This window comes from Piliocolobus tephrosceles, chromosome 7, assembly GCF_002776525.5.
Source record: "Piliocolobus tephrosceles isolate RC106 chromosome 7, ASM277652v3, whole genome shotgun sequence".
NCBI classification, from domain to species: Eukaryota; Metazoa; Chordata; class Mammalia; order Primates; family Cercopithecidae; genus Piliocolobus; species Piliocolobus tephrosceles.
In genome coordinates this window covers 148,406,202-148,425,354 of record NC_045440.1, presented here as the reverse complement: position 1 = coordinate 148,425,354, position 19,153 = coordinate 148,406,202, and the positions used below count along the sequence as shown (strand labels likewise).

Sequence of the window (19,153 nt, the reverse complement as noted above, 5' to 3'; positions counted from 1 at the left end):
TTGAGAGGATTAAGTCTCCTTTTGACAGGAAGATAACATGTCATTGGATCACCTTATCAAAGGTTGGTCCTAGGCTTTATTAAGGCTGGTAGAAAAAAAAAAGTCCTACTCATTGGTCACCTTTGAGGAGACCTAGGAAACTGTTTCATCACTCTGAAAACTGGTAAATAAAAGAATTGAGCATTCTGCCTTTACTAGATGTATTATACATCTAGTATTAGGTACAATACTAGAAAGGCAGGATACCCAATTGATGACAAGAAGTTTAACTTCTTGGAAATTTTGGCTAAAAAATCAAGGAATGACAGAACTGAAACATCACTATTTCACAATCCCAAATTTGAAAGTGAATCTAGATAATGACCATTAAGTATGTTAACATCACATGAAAAAATACAACCAGATGTTTTATACCTCTTGATAGAAAAATATACCACTTATGAAGTTTCTTGTTTGTTTGTTTTTGTCCTAAAAAACTTGAACCTAAGGTATTAACTAAATAATCTAAATACAGAAATGATTGACACTACCACCACATCCTTCTCCCTACCCTGCACTAAGAATACCTAACAGCAAGGCATCATATATTTAGGGCAAAACCCAGGAAATTGCCTCAAAAGAAACCAAAGCTGAGCAAAGACAGCTCAGTTTTTAGTATTTAGTGGTGCTGTGACCTTATAAATCACCTCACTCAAGTACCTTTCCAGTTAACAAGTACACTCATACACAGAGGTCCCAAGCATCTTTTTATTGTCTCATTTGAAAATACACACAGCCAACCAGGCGTGGTGGCTCACACCTGTACTCCCAGCACTTTGGGAGGCCAAGGTGGGCGAATCACATGTGGTCAGGAGTTCAAGACCAGCCTGACCAACATGGAGAAACCCTGTCTCTACTAAAAATACAAAATTAGCCAGGCATGGTGGTGTATGCCTGTAATCCCAGCTACTCGGGAGGCTGAGGCAGGAAGATCACTTGAACCCAGGAGGATCACTTGAACCCAGGAGGCAGAGGTTGTGGTGAGCTAAGATAGTGCCATTGCACTCCAGCCTGGGCAACAAGAGCAAAAAAAAACTCCATCTCAGGAAAAAAAAAAAAAAAAAAGAGAAAGAAAATACACACAGCCAACCAAGGATCACCAGATATCTGAGGGAAATGGCAACATGAATTTTAGTATGAGATGTTGGTTCTTGTCTTACGGATGACTCTGTCTTGTGGTTTCTCATTTTGTTCACATTTATTTTGTCTCCTCCCCAGCAAAATAACACCTAATAGAATCATCTTTTAGACTTTAGTCCTGAGAGTATCTTGAGGACTCAACTCCTCAGATACCTCAGAAATTTTTCTTCCTAAATTCAGGATGTTTATCTTCTAGGACACTGTTTGTAGGTTTTAGAGTAAATTATGAAGTTTGTTTTTTTCCTTTCATACTCTGAATGGCAAAATCAGTCCCTCTGTAGTACCGTGAGTAGTTCATGGAAATCTATTAGGATGACTTAGCCCTATTTTATTTTATTTTATTTTATTTTATTTTATTTTATTTTATTTTTATTGTATTTTATTATTTTATTTTTTGAGACAGAGTCTTGCTCTGTCACCCAGGCTAGAGTGCAGTGGCATAATCTTGACTGACTGCAACCTCCACCTCCTGAGTTCACACTATTCTCCTGCCTCAGCCTCCCAAGTAGCTGGGATTAGAAGCACCCACCACCATGCCCAGCTAAATTTTGGATTTTTAGTAGAGATGTGGTTTTCCCATGTTGGCCATGCTGGTCTGGAACTCCTGACCTCAGGTGATCCACCCACCTTGGCCTCCCAAAGTGCTGGGATTACAAGCATGATCCACTGCACCCAGCCATATTTAGCCCAATTTTAGAGCTCATCCAGTTAGTATTTTTAGCTCAGTCTCCCTATTCAAGCAGTGCAGTCTCAAGGAGCATCCCGTTATAACTAATGATAAACACCATTTGCAAAAGGGAGATTCCATTGTTATTTTGTGGTATCTCAACACAGGGCTGTCATCTTACTGTTCTGACCTCAGTTATCCTTCCCACAGTCTTTGTATCTATGTGACTTAGTGCTTGTTTTTTTTGTTTGCTTAGTTGGTTGGTTTTGGATTTTTATTTTTAATAAGCTTGCTTTCATTGGGTCTCAGAATTCAGTTTTACAGTTTTCACAAATTTTTGGACACTTTTGTTCACTGGAAATGTGTGATTTGGGACTGTTGTGTATCCTTGGCCTGAGTAGGTTGCTGCTTTTCTCTGTTTTTTCTGATTTGCTTCTGTGAAACCAAGTTGTCCAGATCAAATAGTTTTTTTTCATCATCTATTGCACTGATGTACACCTCATTCATTATGAGTCATTTATCATTTATTTTCAACAAATATTTGAATATGCTATGTGTAAGCCATAAGAAGATACCTTGTTTACAAAGCATGCAGCAATGACATGAGTAGTGGAGGCAGCCTCCAATTCCTCCTTCCTGATAACCCTCCTCAAATCCTTTCTCAGATCTTGCCTTTCCTACTCCATGTGTTCCTCCTGGTCAGCCTAGTTGCAGATTTAAGCCTTTGACCTTGGGCATATTACCTTCCTTCTTCCTTCCCACACCAGTGTTCATTGCTTTACCAGCATGCTTCTCTTTTTCCTCTTCCCAAGGGGGTCATATTTGTTGCTTTTTTTAAATTTGCATTCTGAGTATCAGTATTATCCTACAAGATACTTGTTTCACGTAAATATTCCTGCTTATTCTCTAATTCTTTCTCCCATAGTAAAATGCAAGTGTTTCACTTTTTTTTTTTTTTTTCATTCTTTCAGGCTATGATTCTATGATTGAAAAAGAGGAATTGATTCCAAAGCAGGAAATTTCTGAAGAATTGGAATCCCAGAGAGCAAAATCAGAAGATCACGTAAGGAATATATTTAAGGAAACTGAAGAGATGAGCAAAACTGAGGGAAAGTTAGAGAATCGCTGGAGAAAATATGCAGTAGAAGGAGTTAAGAAATCCTTCTCCCAGAAGAACAATTTCAGAGCAATTACTATGAGATGTGTGAAAACCCTCTCTAGAGAGAATGGCCACAAATTAAATGCTGTTGGAGAAAACTGCATTACAGACTCAAATCTTGACAAACATGTTAGAGTGTGTAGAGAGAAGAGTCTTGATCCAAGTGTGTCAAATGTAGAAAACTTGAAACAACATGAGGACCTCACTAACCTCCAGAGTTTCCAATTAGGAGAAAGAGCCTGTCAGACAGATGTGTTAGTGAAAGTACCCACACAGATTTCAGTTCTTAGTGAGAATCAGAGGATGAACAATCCAGACAGACCATTTGAGTGTACTGGGCATGGAAAAACTTTCAATCAGAACACAGCTTTTAACCAGCACCAGAGAATTCATAGTGGAGAGAAGCCCTATGAGTGCAATGAATGTGAAAAAGCTTTTAGTCGGCCTTCTATCCTCAGTAAACATCAGAGAATCCACAATGGTAAGAAACCCTACACATGTGAGGATTGTGGCAAATCTTTCAGTGCTCACTCTTACTTTATTCAGCACTGTAAAATTCACACTGGACAAAAACCCTATGAGTGTATTAAATGTGGGAAAGCTTTTAGTACACATTCATCTTATATTCAACATCTAAAAATTCATACAGGAGAGAAACCTCATGAGTGTAATCAGTGTGGAAAAGCCTTTAGTCGTAGCTCTAATCTAATTCATCATCAGAGAATTCATAGTGGAGAGAAACCTTACAAGTGCAGAGAATGCGGGAAAGTCTTCAACAGACAATCACACCTTATTCAGCATCAGAGAATTCATTCTGGAGAGAAACCTTATGACTGTGAGGAGTGTGGCAAAGCCTTCAGTACACGATTATCTCTCATTCGGCATCAGAGAATCCATACAGGAGAAAAGCCCTATGAATGTAATGAGTGTGGAAAATCCTTTAGCCTGAACCGAACTCTTACTGTCCATCAGAGAATTCACACTGGAGAGAAACCTTATAGTTGTAATGAATGTGGGAAATCCTTTAGTCAACGCTCACAAGTTATTCAACATAAGAGAATTCACACTGCAGAGAAACCTTATATCTGCAATGACTGTGGAAAATCATTTGGTGCTCGTCTACCCCTTATCCAGCATCAGATAGTTCACACTGGAGAGAAACCTTATGGTTGTAGTGTGTGTGGGAAAACCTTTAGTCAAAAGGGACATCTTACTCAGCATCAGCGAATTCACACAGGAGAGAAACCCTATGAATGTAGTGAGTGTGAAAAAGCTTTCAGCCAGAGTTTTAATCTTATTCACCATCAAAGAACACACAATGGCGAGAAGCCCTATGAATGTAATGGATGTGATAAAGCCTTCAGTGTGCTTTCTTCCCTTGTTCAGCATCAGAGAATACATAATGGAAAGAAACCCTATGAATGTCACAAATGTGGGAAGGCCTTTAGCCAGGGGTCACACCTTATTCAACATCAGAGGAGTCATACTGGTGAGAAACCCTATGAGTGTAATGAGTGTGGGAAAACCTTTGCACAGATATCCACCCTAATTAATCATAAGAGAACACACAATGGAGAGAAGCCCTATGAGTGCAGTGACTGTGGGAAGGCCTTCAGCCAGAGTGCACACCTTATCCGCCATCGAAGAATTCACACTGGAGAGAATCCCTATGAGTGCAGTGACTGTGGGAAGGCCTTCAATATTCGCTCCTCTCTCATTCAGCATCACAGAATTCATACTGGTGAGAAACCTTATGAATGTAGTGAGTGTGGCAAGGCGTTCAGTCAGCATTCACAATTTACTCAACATCAGAGAGTTCACACTGGAGAGAAACCCTATGTATGCACTGAATGTGGAAAATCCTTCCGACAAAGGTCTCACCTTACTCGACATCAGAGAATTCACAGTAGGGAGCGACCTTATACGTGTAATCAATGTGGAAAAACCTTCAGTCAGAGAATAACTCTTAAAGTCAGAGAATAACTCTTCTGTCAGAGAAAAACCTTCAGTCAGAGAATAACTCTTAGTAGTCATGAGAAAATCCACACAATTCACATTAGAGAGCAAACCTATGAATGTAGTAAGTGTGGGGAACTCTAGTGCACAGTCATCTTTCATTCAACATTGTACGGTTCACAATGGAGAGTAACTGATTAGTCTATAAATTCTTCACAGTTATACGAGAGTCATGCTGGTGAGAAATGAGTCACTTTATTGTTTTGCTTTTGGAGATTCAGTTCTTAAGGGATTTCACTCTCCCAGTGAGCTGCTTACTAAAGTCAGGCTGCTGAAGTATATAGAGACAGTCCCACAATAGCACACCTTGTTTCAGATTCACAGGATGGGCCCCCTTCTTGAACCCTGTAGATATGTGAAACTTAATTATTTAGATGCATTTCATAGCACCAGACCTTAAGGTACAGTTAGGTATTTCACTTGAGACCACTTGCTTAGCTTTTCTTTTTTTTTTTTTTTTTTTTTTTTGTATCATTTATTTCAACTTTAGAGAAAGTAGTTGAGATCCTTGCACTTCCAAGTGTGATGGAACCAGGCTGGGGTTTTCTTTGTTTGTTTGGGCCCCTTCAAAATGTTTTTATTTTGTGATAAAGAGTATGGTACCTTAAGCTTCAGAAGTATTATTTTTCAACATCAGATAATTCACAGGGAAGAGAAACATGATTATAAGCAAAAGTTGTTAAGAAATAAGGTGAGTCTTTGTGTAGATTAAAATAGTTGAGACCTTGCTAAAAAGTCAAATAACACTGTACTCCACCTCCAGGTTTCCAAGAGTTAAGATGCTGCCAGCAAGGAGCTTGCAGTCTTGTAGTTGGCCCAATATATCCAATTAATTCAAAATGGGAAATTGTACATTTTACTGTAGAAGACTACATGCTCACAAATGAGACATTCCCGATAAGTCCTGCTCTTGCAAACGAAGCAGGACGTTCCTTCCCTGCAAACAGGGAGGACAAAGGAGCCAGCTGCAAACAGCAGACCCTGGGGGCTGGTTTATGTGTAAACATCTTGAAAATCCAGAAAGTCAGGGAAGGTCAGAAAAACAACAATGTGTCTTGTGACTTGGCAACATTCCACAAATGACTGTATAAAATAAAGCAGAGTGTGTCGTTCAGGGTGGCCGCCATGTTTGTCTCGTCCTGTGTTGTCTTGTGTGTTCATTCCTTTGTTTAGGAAACACGTGGACCCCAACATCTGGTGCAGCGAGCAGGATCCACGAGAGCAAGGAACCGGAGGGGGAACACCCAGGGCAGGTAAATAAATGAAGGGGGACCCACAGGAAAATTATGGGGAATTCCACCTCTCTGGCCTCTGAATATTTGTGGTTACTCCAGAGACTGTTGATGTCTATAGGAGTAGAAGTAAAAGAAAAGACTTTGAAGTGATTGTCCATGTTCAACAACATTGTTACTGGTTTCAATATGAAACCAAAGTACAGTTAAATCGAAAGGAATGGTTACAAGTGGTTAAAGTCCTGCGTCGAGCTCATCAGCGAGGGCAAACGATGCCTCTGACTTTGTGGACTTTGTGTAGTTCCATTACTCAGGCATTAGAGTTACTTGAAACTGACTCAGAGCATGGTGATACTGCCACAGGAGGTGAGGCATCTGAAGCTTTAGAGAGGAATGATCCTAGAGAGGAACATATTTATGCCCTGGTTGTTGAGGACAAGGAATTGGAAGAAGAGCTAATGCCTCCATCTGAAGGAAATTCTGATTTGCAGCATATTTTAGAGATGTTACAACAGTTGTTAAAATTGCAAGGTACAGCCGCTCCTGTTTCTCCTATCTCTCTGCCACGAGCCTTCTCTTCTGCTCCTTTGGAAAAAGATTTCCCTTTGCCTCCACCTCCAACCTCTTTGCCTATGTCAGGTCAGGTTTTCTCTGTGCCTTTTACTCCTGTAGGAGAAAAGAAGGAATCGAAGGAAAAGGATGATTTCGAGGAATTAGATTTATTCCCCATAACACGGGCTGCTTTCGGCCTCAATGCTCACTTCCCAAACGGTGGCCAGAATGTGACTTTTACAGCCCTACAATTTAAATTTTTGAAAGAAATGAAAGCTGCAATTTCTAATTATGGACCTCAGTCACCGTTTGTTCTTGGCCTTCTCGATTCCTTCTCTTCAGACCATATGATGATTCCGATTGACTGGGAAACGTTGGGACAGGCTGTCCTTGATCGTTCGCAATGGCTTCAATTAAAAAGTTGGTGGTGGGAGAAAGCAAGAGTACAAGCTAGAAAAATGCTAGCCGAAATCCCCTAGGACCTACTGAAGAACAGCTTATGGGTTCTGGACAATACGCCACTCTTAATGCTCAAGCAGGCCTAGATGATATTGCCTTCACTCAGATTAAAACTCTGTTCCTAAAAGCATGGACTAAAGTTGAGATAGCAGGTAAAACTTCTTTATCATTTGTAAAAATCTTACAAGGAGCCAATGAGCCGTATCCAGATTTTGTAGCCCGTCTTCAAGATGCTGTATTGAAGACAGTAGGTGTGGGCCCTGCTTCTAAAATTCTTCTGGATGTGCTGGCCTTTGAAAATGCTAATCCTGAGTGTCAAAAATTATTAAGACCTTTAAAGGCCAGTGGAGCTAATTTAGATGAGTATATCCGGGCTTGTGCAGGTGTTGGAGGAGCTATTTACAATGCTCGTGTGTTTGCTGGAGCACATTCTAAGGCCTTAAAGAATAATTCTAAACAAGGTGTATGTTTTCATTGTGGGAAACCCGGTCATTTTAAGAAAGAATGTCAGAAAAAACTGGGCTTCCCGACTGCAAAAGAGAAAAAGTTACACTCTGGGGAGTGCAAACGATGTGGAAAAGGTCGACATTGTACAAATGAATGCCGTTCAAAAACTGATAAGAGTGGAAATTTATTGTCACCCCTCCCGGGAAATGGGAACCGGGGCCCACAGGCTTGGGGCCCCAACAATTACAATGCAGGCCTACCACAATACCCAGTGAGCAATGGCTTACAACATCAAGGAATGATTTTGAGTCATCCTTAAGCGTGTCACCCCCTACCCCTGTTTCCCAGCTTTTTGGTGCAACTAAGCAGAGTGCTGCTGCTGACTTAGCTATTACTCAACCTTATACTCTGTCTCCTAATGAAGGAATATATAAGTTAACTACTGGAGTGTGTGGCCCTTTGCCAAAGGCACATGTAGGACTTTTGTTAGGTCAAAGCAGCGCTATGCGGGGGTTAATGGTGGTCCCAGGAATTATTGATCCTGATTTTAATGATGGAATGCTTATTATGGTACAAGTCTTACAATTTATGCGCCTAGAGGCAGGGGAATGTATTGCACAATTGCTTTTATTGCCTTTTTTTCCTTTCTTATCTAGAGATGTGTTTCGTCAAGGAGGTTTCAGTAGTACTGGGAAAACTGTTTTCTGGGAAACTTTAGTTTCTGATCAAAAACCTTTATGTTCATTGCAAATTAGTGGGATACTTTTTGAGGGATTAGTCGACACAGGAGCAGATGTATCTATTATGTGTTTGGCTCAATGGCCTGATGATTGGAAAAAGAAACAAGTATCAGTTACTCTATCCGGCCTAGGTACTGCTTCTATAGTCTACCAAAGTGTCGAGCCCCTGAGCTGTGTAGGACCTGAAGGACAACAAGGAAAAGTGTTCTTTTATATTGTTCCCGTTAATATTAACCTTTGGGGCCGTGATCTTTTACAACAATTTGGTGCCTTTTTAAGCATTCCTCATATTTCTTCAGCTGCCAAAAATATGATGTTCAAAATGGGCTACAATCCTTTAAACTCTTAGCCACTGTCCACAGGCCTCAAGCTTTACAATTGAAGTGGAAAACTACAACTCCTGTTTGGGTGGAACAGTGGCCATTGTCTAAAGAAAAACTTGAGGCTTTAAAGAATTTAGTTAAGGAACAATTGGCCGAGGGGCATATTGAACCAAGTACTTCTGCATGGAATTCCCCTGTGCTTGTCATTAAGAAGAAAAATGGAAAATGGCACTTATTAACTGATCTTAGAGCTGTAAATGCTTGTATTCAACCTGTATGGGGACTTTACAACCTGGGCTTCCTAATCCAGCTCTTATCCCACAAAATTGGAAATTAATGGTTATAGATCTTAAAGATTGTTTTTTTACTATCCCGTTACAACCCCAAGATTGTGAAAATTTTTCCTTTACTGTTCCTGAATATAATAATGGACAGCCTACTCAAAGATATCAATGGAACGTTCTTCCTCAAGGTATGCTTAATAGTCCTACCTTATGTCAAGAGTTTCTTCATAGAGCCTTAAATCCTGTTAGATGTCAATTCCCTACTGTGTTAATATACCATTATATGGATGATATTCTATTAGCAACTCCTGACGAAGTCCTACAAGGTCAAGTTTTTCAGGTCTTACAACAACAATTCACTCAATATAATTTACATATTTTTTCTGAGAAAATACAGACTCAATTTCCTATTCAATATTTGGGATACCTGTTAGCAGAAAAGCAGATTCGGCCACAAAAAGTTCAAATTCGAAGAGATCAACTTTTGACTCTTAATGATTTTCAAAAATTGCTAGGAGACATAAATTGGCTTCGCCCCATCTTAGGCATACCTACTTACAAATTACGACATCTATTTGCTACCTTGGAAGGAGATTCAGATTTAAATAGTTCTCGTCAATTATCCCCTGTAGCAGAAGAAGAATTGTCATTTGTAGAAAATAGAATTAGTGAAGCTCACCTTGATTATATTGCACCCAATCTTCCACTTTCGTTGTGTCTTTTTCATACTCCCCATTCGCCAACAGCCGTTTTACCCCAAGATAATATTCTGGAGTGGCTCTTTTTGGCTAATAAAGCCATTAAGAAAATTCACCTATATATTGATAAATTGGCTGAATTAATTATTAAATGATGACATCGAGCTTGTCAGTTGCTTGGTGCTGACCCTACAAATATTTTTACCTGATTATCTAATCAATACATTGAATCTCTGTTGGAATCTCATGAGGGTTGGCAAGTGGCTTGCGCTGAGTATACTGGTTCTTTTTCTCAGCATTATCCTAGTAATAAATTATTTGCTTTTCTACAACAATATTCTTTATTGCCATATAATCCTATCTCTTACATTTCAGTTAAAGGTCCTACCTTTTTTACTGATGCTTCCAGCAATGGAAAAGCTGGATACTGGACATCAGATAATTCAAAAATTTCTCACTACCCATTTGAGTCAGTACAACAAGGAGAACTTTTTGCCATTCTTACGGTTCTACAAGATTGGCCTCAAACCCCTTGTAATATAGTTAGTGATTCCCAATACGCTGTATACGTAACTAAATATATATCTCAAACTTCTTTACCGTTATTTCCTCAAACTCGTTTACAAAAATTATTTTCTTTATTATTTATAGCTCTTACTTCTCGCACTGCCCCCCCCTTTTCATCACTCATATTTGCTCCCATTTGATGTTGCCAGGACCTTTAACTTTTGGGAATAACCAGATTGATTCCTTACTTATTGGACGTGTCCAACAGGCTCAGGATGAGCACCAACTACATCATACTAACAGTTTAGGATTACAACGGCGATTTTCTATAACACGCCGTCAAGCCTGAGCTATTGTCAGAGCCTGCCCATCTTGTGCTCCTATTATTGCACCTTTTTTAAGTCCAGGTATTAATCTTCGAGGCATTCAACAAAATCACATTTGGCAAATGGATGTAACTTATGTTCCTTCTTTTGGTCATTTAAAATATGTTCATCATACAATTGATACCTGGTCACATTTCCAGTGGGCTACACCATTGCCTTCTGAAAAGGCTGACTCTGTTATTACTCATTTACTTACTTGCTTTGCGGTTAGGGGAGTTCCTGCTGAACTAAAAACTGATAATGCCCCTGCTTATTGCTCTCATAAATTGGCTGCCTTCCTTTCTTTTTACCATATTTGTCATTCCACTGGCATTTCATTTAACAGTCAAGGTCAAGCAATTATTGAAAGAGCCAATGCTACCTTAAAATTACAACTTTTAAAACAAAAAGGGATTCCCCAAAACATCAAATTCTGAAAGCCCTTTTTACTTTACATTTTCTCAACCATTGGCACCAATTACAGCAGTCTGCAGCGGTGAAGCATTTTCAACAGCCTGTAGAAAAGCCACAAAACAGTAATCTGTGGATGTATTATCCTTCATTACAAAGGCAACATTTAAAAGGAAAAGTTTTACAGTGGGGCCGAGGCTATGCTCTTGTCCGTACAGGTGCTGGAGGCGAGTGGTTTCCATCTCGACAGCTGAAGCAGTGCCATGGCGAAGAGGAGCCGATCCGAAGAGTTCCTCAAGGAATTTCAGGAGCTGAATCTGATCACTCAGAGAACATTCACCTTCAGGACTCGACGTGCGGAGACCCCGACATGGAGTCAACTGAAAAAGCTTACTCAAGAAGCTGAAGGGGTTGTTCAACAAGCTGGGCAGCCCAGAACCACACTGACTTTATTCCTGGCTATGCTGGCCGTAGTAAATTATCAGGTAATGGCTGGAGAATTTACATACTGAGCTTATATTCCTTTTCCACCCTTATATCAGTGTGTGGCCTGGAGAGACAGAGAAGTCCCAGTATTTACTAATGATACTGCTTGGATGCCATTGCCTTTTTTAAACCAGGATCCTGAATTAGACACTGGCACAGTAAATAGTTCATATCAATTTGGGGTTGAAGGGTTACCTATATGTCTTGGGAGTAGTCCACATTGTCTGCATCTTTCTCATGAGGCTTGGGCTGTTCGCTATAACCATAGTCATATCTCTGCCTTTACTATGATTATTGTGGCTCAAAGTTTTAAGTATAATCATACTGCAGTACTTAATGAAACTCTGCCAAGTACATTATCTTTATGCCCTATCCCTGATGTGTCCGGAGGTGTTTCCCAACTAGAGTGGACTAGATGTAGAGTGGACTAGATGTAGAGGTAGTGGGCCACGATTGTTGTTAGAAGTAAAAGGGAAGAGTCATAAATACCTTGTTACAGATTGGAGTGTACATGGAGATTTTCAGACTAAATTCAGCCATGTCAACCTGCATTGGCATAAAGGTCATCACAGCATTTCTGCGGATGGCAATGAAACTATTATTTGGCATGATGATGGTCTATCACCCCCTATGCCACATTTGGCTAATACCTCACAAATACAAAGTCATATTTGGAAGTTGCTAGCTGCTGGTAAACCAATGTTCACTTTCACGGTAAACATGTCCTTAAATCTTACTAATATTGCTAACACTTTCCATATATCTTTGCATTGAAACAGTTCTAGATATGTTATTGCATGTGTAAGAAAGCCTTACTTGTTGTTGGCAGGAATTTTTAAATGGGATAATAATACAGGGGTAGTTAGCTGTGCAAACAGTTGTACATTCTTAAGTTGTATAAATACTACTTGGTGGAATAATAATTGGAATGAGTCTCATTCTGATTTATATATATACTAAGAGCCAGAAAAGAAACCTGGCTACCCATGAACTTAACACGTGCCTGGAGTGAATCTGCTGGGGTTACTCAGATTCACAAAAGTAATGCAAGATCTTGTCCACCGCAGTCGGAGAATTGTTGGGGTCGTCATAGCAGCAGTGGTGGGACTTGTAGCCATTGCTTCCACCGCCGCTGTTGCTGGATTAGCTCTAAACCAGAGTATACAAAATGCAGAATTTGTGCAACAATGGCATGAACAATCACATTTGTTGTGGCAGCAGCAACGAGACATAGATGTTCATTTGACTGAATGAGTGGATAATCTGGAGCAAGTGGTTTCTTGGTTGGGAGATCAGCTAACAGTGTTGAATACCCGAGCTTTGTTGAAATGTGATTGGAATACTACCCAATTTTGTATTACTCCTGTTCCTTTTAACAGCACTGTAAATAATTGGACTGAGATAAAGAGACTTTTAATTGGTCATAATAATCTTTCCCTAGAAATACAAGAATTAACACAGAACATTTCTGAAACATTTTGCAATCAGTTACCGTTTCTGACTGGTGCAGATTTGATGACTGGTATTGCACAAAGTTTGACATCTTTGAACCCTATGAACCCTGTAAAAACTTTGCTGACCTCTGTTTCTAGTAATATATTGATTGTTGTTCTTGCCTTTGTCATTTTCACAGTCTGCTGGAGACGGTGCCAAAGGGCAAACACCGAATCCCAGCAAGCCCAACATGTAATGATGGTTTTGAAAGAAATTCAAACTTGTAAATTAAAAAAGGGGAAATGTAGAGGACTACATGCTCACAAATGAGACGTTCCCGATAAGTCCTGCTCTTGCAAACGAAGCAGGGCATTCCTTCCCTGCAAACAGGGAGGACAAAGGAGCCAGCTGCAAACAGCAGACCCTGGGGGCTGGTTTATGTGTAAACATCTTGAAAATCCAGAAAGTCAGGGAAGGTCAGAAAAACAACAATGTGTCTTGTGACTTGGCAACATTCCACAAATGACTGTATAAAATAAAGCAGAGCGTGTCGTTCCGGGTAGCCGCCATGTTTGTCTCATCCTGTGTTGTCTTGTGTGTTCATTCCTTTGTTTAGGAAACACGTGGACCCCAACATTTTGCCTAAATAGGATTTGGTAGATGGGTTTTCTAGAAGTGTTGTCATGAAGAAAAATCAGGAAAATGTCCAAGAATGGGAGCCTGTGGGTTATGTCTTCACTTACCCATCACAGATAGCTATGTTCCACTGCAAGAACAGAGTTCTTGTCTTTTCCTGAGGTGACTGGAAACCTTAATCTCCTGAAGTTAAGTGAAAACTCAATGTCAACTCACCCCACTCTCTTGCCTGCAGGCTGAGCCAGGGACTTAGAGCTTGTTACCTAGTTACAACTTCTTCTAGAGAACTTTCAAGAAGGAAGCAAAAAGAAATTCAGTTTCCCCCAAGGATCTCTTCTTTGAGGTTCCATCAAGAGATGGCAAAAGGGAGCTGGACACGTTGGTTCATGCCTGTAATCCCAGCACTTTGGGAGGCTGAGGCAGACAGGTCACGAGGTCAAGAGATCAAGACCATCCTGGCCAACATGGGGAAACCCCATTTCTACAAAATACAAAAATTAGCTGGGCGTGGTGGTGGATGCCTGCAGTCCCAGCTACTTGGGATGCTGAGGCAGGAGAATCGCTTGAACCCAGGAGGTGGAGGTTGCAGTGACCCAAGATTACACGACTGCACTCCAGCCTGGCCACAAAGCAAGACTCCAGGAAAAAAAAAAATGCCGAAAGGGTTAGGAAGCTGTGGCAGTGTCTTTCTCTGAGGCCCATGATTACAGAACCAAATCAGAAAATAATTTGTTTTGTTTTAAACCTGTTTACATACAATGGAGGTGTTTACTTAACTAAGAACCTCAGTGTTTACTCAAATCCAGTTTTAGGTTTTATGGCTAAAACATTTCTCCAGATTAACCTTATCCGTTTGGAATAAGTTTTTATTTTCCATTAAATATTTCATCCAAATTATACTGAATTTTATTTATCATGGCTTTTTTTGAGACAGTATCATGCTGTGTTGCCCAGGGTGGAGTGCAGTGGTGCAATCATAGTTCACTGTAACCTTGAACTCCTGGGCTCAAGCGATTCCCCTGCCTCAACTTCATCAGTAGCAGGGACCACAGGTGTGTACCACCACACTCGCCTCTCCTGGCTGCTTAACCAATTACATTAAAATTGAGAGGAGAAAGGCATTTTCAGTTTCTTTAGTTAATAAAAAGAAGCCATTTCTGGAGGAGTTTTATGCCTGTACCAGCAGAGGTTCAGCCTTCCAGGAATCTCATCATGATCCGTACTGCTGGCACAGGCCTTTGTCACCTGAAGCATTCTCAAAACAAGGAGACTAACATTAAACAGGACAATTGTGAGTTCCACTTAGTAAGCATCATACATATCTTACAACTCATTCTGAAGACTCCTTTATTCTTGCTCTTCCCAGAGAGCTACTGTGTTTAATCATGCTCACTATACTCACAAGAGAAAAGAATAAGTGGCATATTTGCAGGTCACCCTGGGATGTAGTGAGGGAAAGGTATTTCGTTATAGTTCTCTCCCACTTGTGCTATGTAGTAAATAGATGGTGTCTCCTACCCCTCATATCTCTATGCATCAGCAATTTTCACCACAGGCTATGTCGGTTGTGACAGAAGAGAACTTTGGTGGCCATACTTTGTTGACATTATTTGCTACTCATTGAACTGGTATAGTTCACAGTAGTTGATGGTCTACTCCCTGTCATATGTTTATAGCCTGACTGGACTTGAGAGGCAGAGATGGGGGATGTAGAGAAGGGCCCTGGTTTGTCTTCAAAATCATGCTCCAGGATCTGCCCAAGACATCACAGCAGTGAGGCAGTAGGCTATGAGCACAACCAGGTTCACGTATGGGCGTTGGAGTGGAATATTCAACGTAGTTAATTCAGTTGTCTGACTTGCCAGAATATCAGGTTACTAAGTGAAAACCCCAGAGAATTTGCTCAGCCTTTGCTACAAGGAGAAGGGACTCCCTAGGCAGTGAAGGCAGGTGCTGATGGTCACAAGAGCGTTTTTACTTTTTCCTCCATGTCTGTCTGTCCTGCAACATTTCCACTGACGCATGCTATTGTGGACTCCTTAGGTTGACCTTGGCCTTGACCTCCACCACTAGCTTTTAACTCAAAACTGAAGATGTGCATCAGAAAGGGACAGATTTGGTCTTTCTGCTGTGAAAAGTATTCTGCCTTAGTGCCTGCTAATTTGTTGTGCATAGTCCTGTGCTGTCAATCTTCCCCACCAATTGTTAAGGTTAATTTTTGTTTTATACGTGTATTCACACACATTAGAATGTAATCGGTGAATTCTATTATTGCCCATTTTCATGTAGAGTGGGAGGCACTTTGTATTGTTGGGAATCTGTAAGATCTTTAGGACTAAAAGTCCTGCCTCTAATCCCAATTTCTGAGGCCCTGACTCTCCAGGCAGCATGACTGAGTTGGATTTGTCTCTGCCATAAAACCTGCCAAGGCTTCTTCATCACCCAAAACACTCCCATGACCAACTTGTATGAAAAGAGGGGCAAAGGTCATTATTAATCACAGACATGCAAAATGATATTGCAAGATGTCATTTTACCCTCACTAGGTTGGCAAACATTAAAAATGTGACAGAGAATGACACCAAAAGTATTTAGCAACAGTTACTCTCATACTCTGCTGATAGGAGTGGAAATTGGTATGACACATTGGAAAATATTTTGGCATTATTAATACAGTTAAAAATTAGCCCTGGCCAGATGCACTGGCTCACACCTGTAATCCCAGCATTTTGGGAGGCCAAAGCAGGTGGATCACCTGAGGTCAGGGGTTTGAGACCAGCATGGCCAACATGGCAAAACCCTGTCTCTGCTAAAATAATTAGCCACGTGTAGTGGCGGGAACCTGTAATCCCAGCTACTCAGGAGGCTGAGGCAGGAGGATCACTTGAACCTGGGAGGCAGAGGTTGTAGTGAGCCAAGGCAGCACCCCTGCACTTCAGCCTGGGCAACAAAGTGAGACTTCGTCTCAAAAAAAACAAAATTATGTAGCCCACAACCCAGTTCCACTCCTGCACATATGTGTTGGGGATGTGCTTGCATGAGAACTAGAAGATGTGTCCCAAAATGTTTAATAGCAGCTGTTCCTGTAATAGCATAAAAAAGAAAAGGAAAAACAAGTCCAGTGTTCATGGAGAGGGGGAGAAAAGAAGTTTGATTATAAGTATAACATAGCAGAAAACTAGGTCAAAATGAATTACCTTCAGCTACACATATTATTCTTAAAGCTGTCACTTTGCACAGGCATGTGGATTGTTCTCAATACCGACCAATTTTGATTGCTTCCTGTAACGAAACTCCAGGAGACCTGGGGCATGAGAGAAAAGTGTGACCTGAGAGGGAGTGCCAAATAATTGGAAGATTTTTCCAGCTTACTGTTGGCAGAATTGTGGGTGATATGAAAGGGAGCGGATTCTAAGGCTGTTCGACTAGAGATAATGTAATGTTAGATTGGACTGGATTTGTTATATGAGTGCACACATGGCGGGCTGTGGATTCACTATACTAGTAGCAGCTTGTTAATGGAAGACTATATTTGGTCATGGCCTACACTGAGTGAGGCTGACATGCAGAATTGCCTGATTTTACAACAGACAATGGATTCAAAGGCTCAGGAGATACAAGAGGGCACTCCTTTCACCCAGGCTTAGAGAAGTGCATTGGTGAGGGAATAGTAATATCCAGGAAAGACTCTGTAGTGGCTGTTTTATATAGTCTATCAAAGAGAGTAGGAGAAGCTGTTATGAAAATGGATTTAGGCTGGGCACAGTGGCTCACGTCTATAATCCCAGCAATTTAGAGGCCAAGGCAGGTGGATCACTTGAGTTCAGGAATTTGAAACCAGCCTGGACAACATGGTGAAACCCCATCTCTACTAAAAATACAAAAATTAGCCAGACATGGTGGCAGGTGCGTGTAATCCCAGCTACTCGGGAAGCTCAAGCAGGAGAATCACTTGAACCCAGGAGATGGAGGTTGTAGTGAACCAACATCACGCCACTGCACTCCAGCCTGGGTGACAGAGCAAGATTCCCCTCAAAAAAAACGAAAGGAAGAGAGGGAAAGAAAGAAAAAGGAAAAAGAAAAAGAAATAAAAGAAGGAAAAAGGAAGGAAGGAAAGAAATAAAAGGGGATTTAACTCAATGGGAATGGTTAGGACAAGATGGCAGCATGTAACCCAGTTGTAGACAGGGAAGTTGTCACTGTAACAGGCCCAGGGCCACAATAGTAATGAGAATGGTTTGACCATAGAGGTTTTGACCCTGAGTAATGATGATGGTGACTATGGACTGAAATAGGTAGACCACCTACTAAAGTCTTTATCAGTATCAGTGAGTCATTAAGCCTTTACAGACACCCGACTTGGTTCAGCACAACAGTCATCGACCTTCACTTACTTCCTAGGCTTGAGCCAGTTCTGACCCAGAACCTCATGAAACAAAAAGAGGCCAGATTTCCCTTGAAAGATCTTGCTACACTTCCGAATTTTACGCTATAAATCTTATTCCCTTTGCCAAAGGGAATGTGACCATTTACCAGGGTAACTATATATCAGAGGACAAGAATACCCACTTTTTTAGGGGTAAGGGAGTAACACCTTGGATGGAGAAAGAAAAATCTGTTAAGCTATTAATCAAACTGGAATAACAGATAAAACCAACTGTAAAGTTAATAAGAAACTATTTCTGCCAGAGATGTATGCAGCTGTAGAATGTGATAAAATTTAACCTCTACTTTCTTACTGAGAAACTTTGTTCTCTTATAGACTAACAGAATTATGTTAGAAATTATATCAGTAAGAATGAAACACTACTCTTTCCTGGCAGAACTGTCACTTTGACATAGAGAAGCAACCTCAATTTACAACCCAATTCATATAAGAAGTTTTTGGACACCATATTCTACACCTATCTTAATTTTGTGGTTCCCAAGGAAATGAGCCTGGGTGTACTTCACAGTCCAAACCTGACAACCCATTACTCACAAGCCTGCTTTGCTGCATACCCATTAAAACACTGCTTTATTTAAATTTCACTTAAACTCCACCCTTCCCCAAAGTCTTATAATAAATTATGTTTTCTTTAGTTTGGTGAGACATCCCACGGTTCTGGGGTGTTATCACCCTCATTGTAATGGGTCAGTAACTGATTTTGTTGGAGTGCAGGTTTTTTCCTTGTAGTCTGAGGCTAATTGGGCTAGGACAGAGATTACTGGACTTTGGCTATGAATTGATGTTAAAACTTGGGAACCAATATATTACTGTTGTTCTCCAGGGTAGGAGCTTATGGAGCCAGGTAATGAAGTTGGACCCTGGCCTTCTCACAGTAGAGTCAAGAGCATCCCTGAACCTACCCCATGGTTATTTACCAGACCTAGAATACAAAATATCCTTTCCTGTCCTCAAATTGGAGCTTGTGCAGGTGCCTGTAAGAGCAAGAAGCAAACTGTGCATCCAGGAAAAGAAAGGACAGACAGCCAAGTATCCTGACAAGGACCCCAATCCTGGGTTCTGATGCTGCTTTCATCCCTCTTACCAACACGTCCTGTCGATTCATTCCCTA

At 40.7% G+C, this 19,153-nt stretch overlaps 1 protein-coding gene across 1 annotated transcript; it reads left to right on the top strand.

Moving 5' to 3' along the window:
- The first annotated feature begins 37 nt into the window (after window positions 1–37).
- On the top strand, window positions 38–13,540 carry LOC111523556 (zinc finger protein 252-like). Its single transcript, XM_026449704.2, has 5 exons — window positions 38–62; window positions 2,818–4,746; window positions 6,195–6,274; window positions 9,210–9,246; window positions 11,258–13,540. Exons 1-5 carry the CDS (start codon window positions 38–40, stop codon window positions 11,443–11,445), a joined length of 2,259 nt encoding a protein of 752 aa, XP_026305489.2. The 3' UTR covers window positions 11,446–13,540.
- The last annotated feature ends 5,613 nt before the right edge of the window (window positions 13,541–19,153 follow it).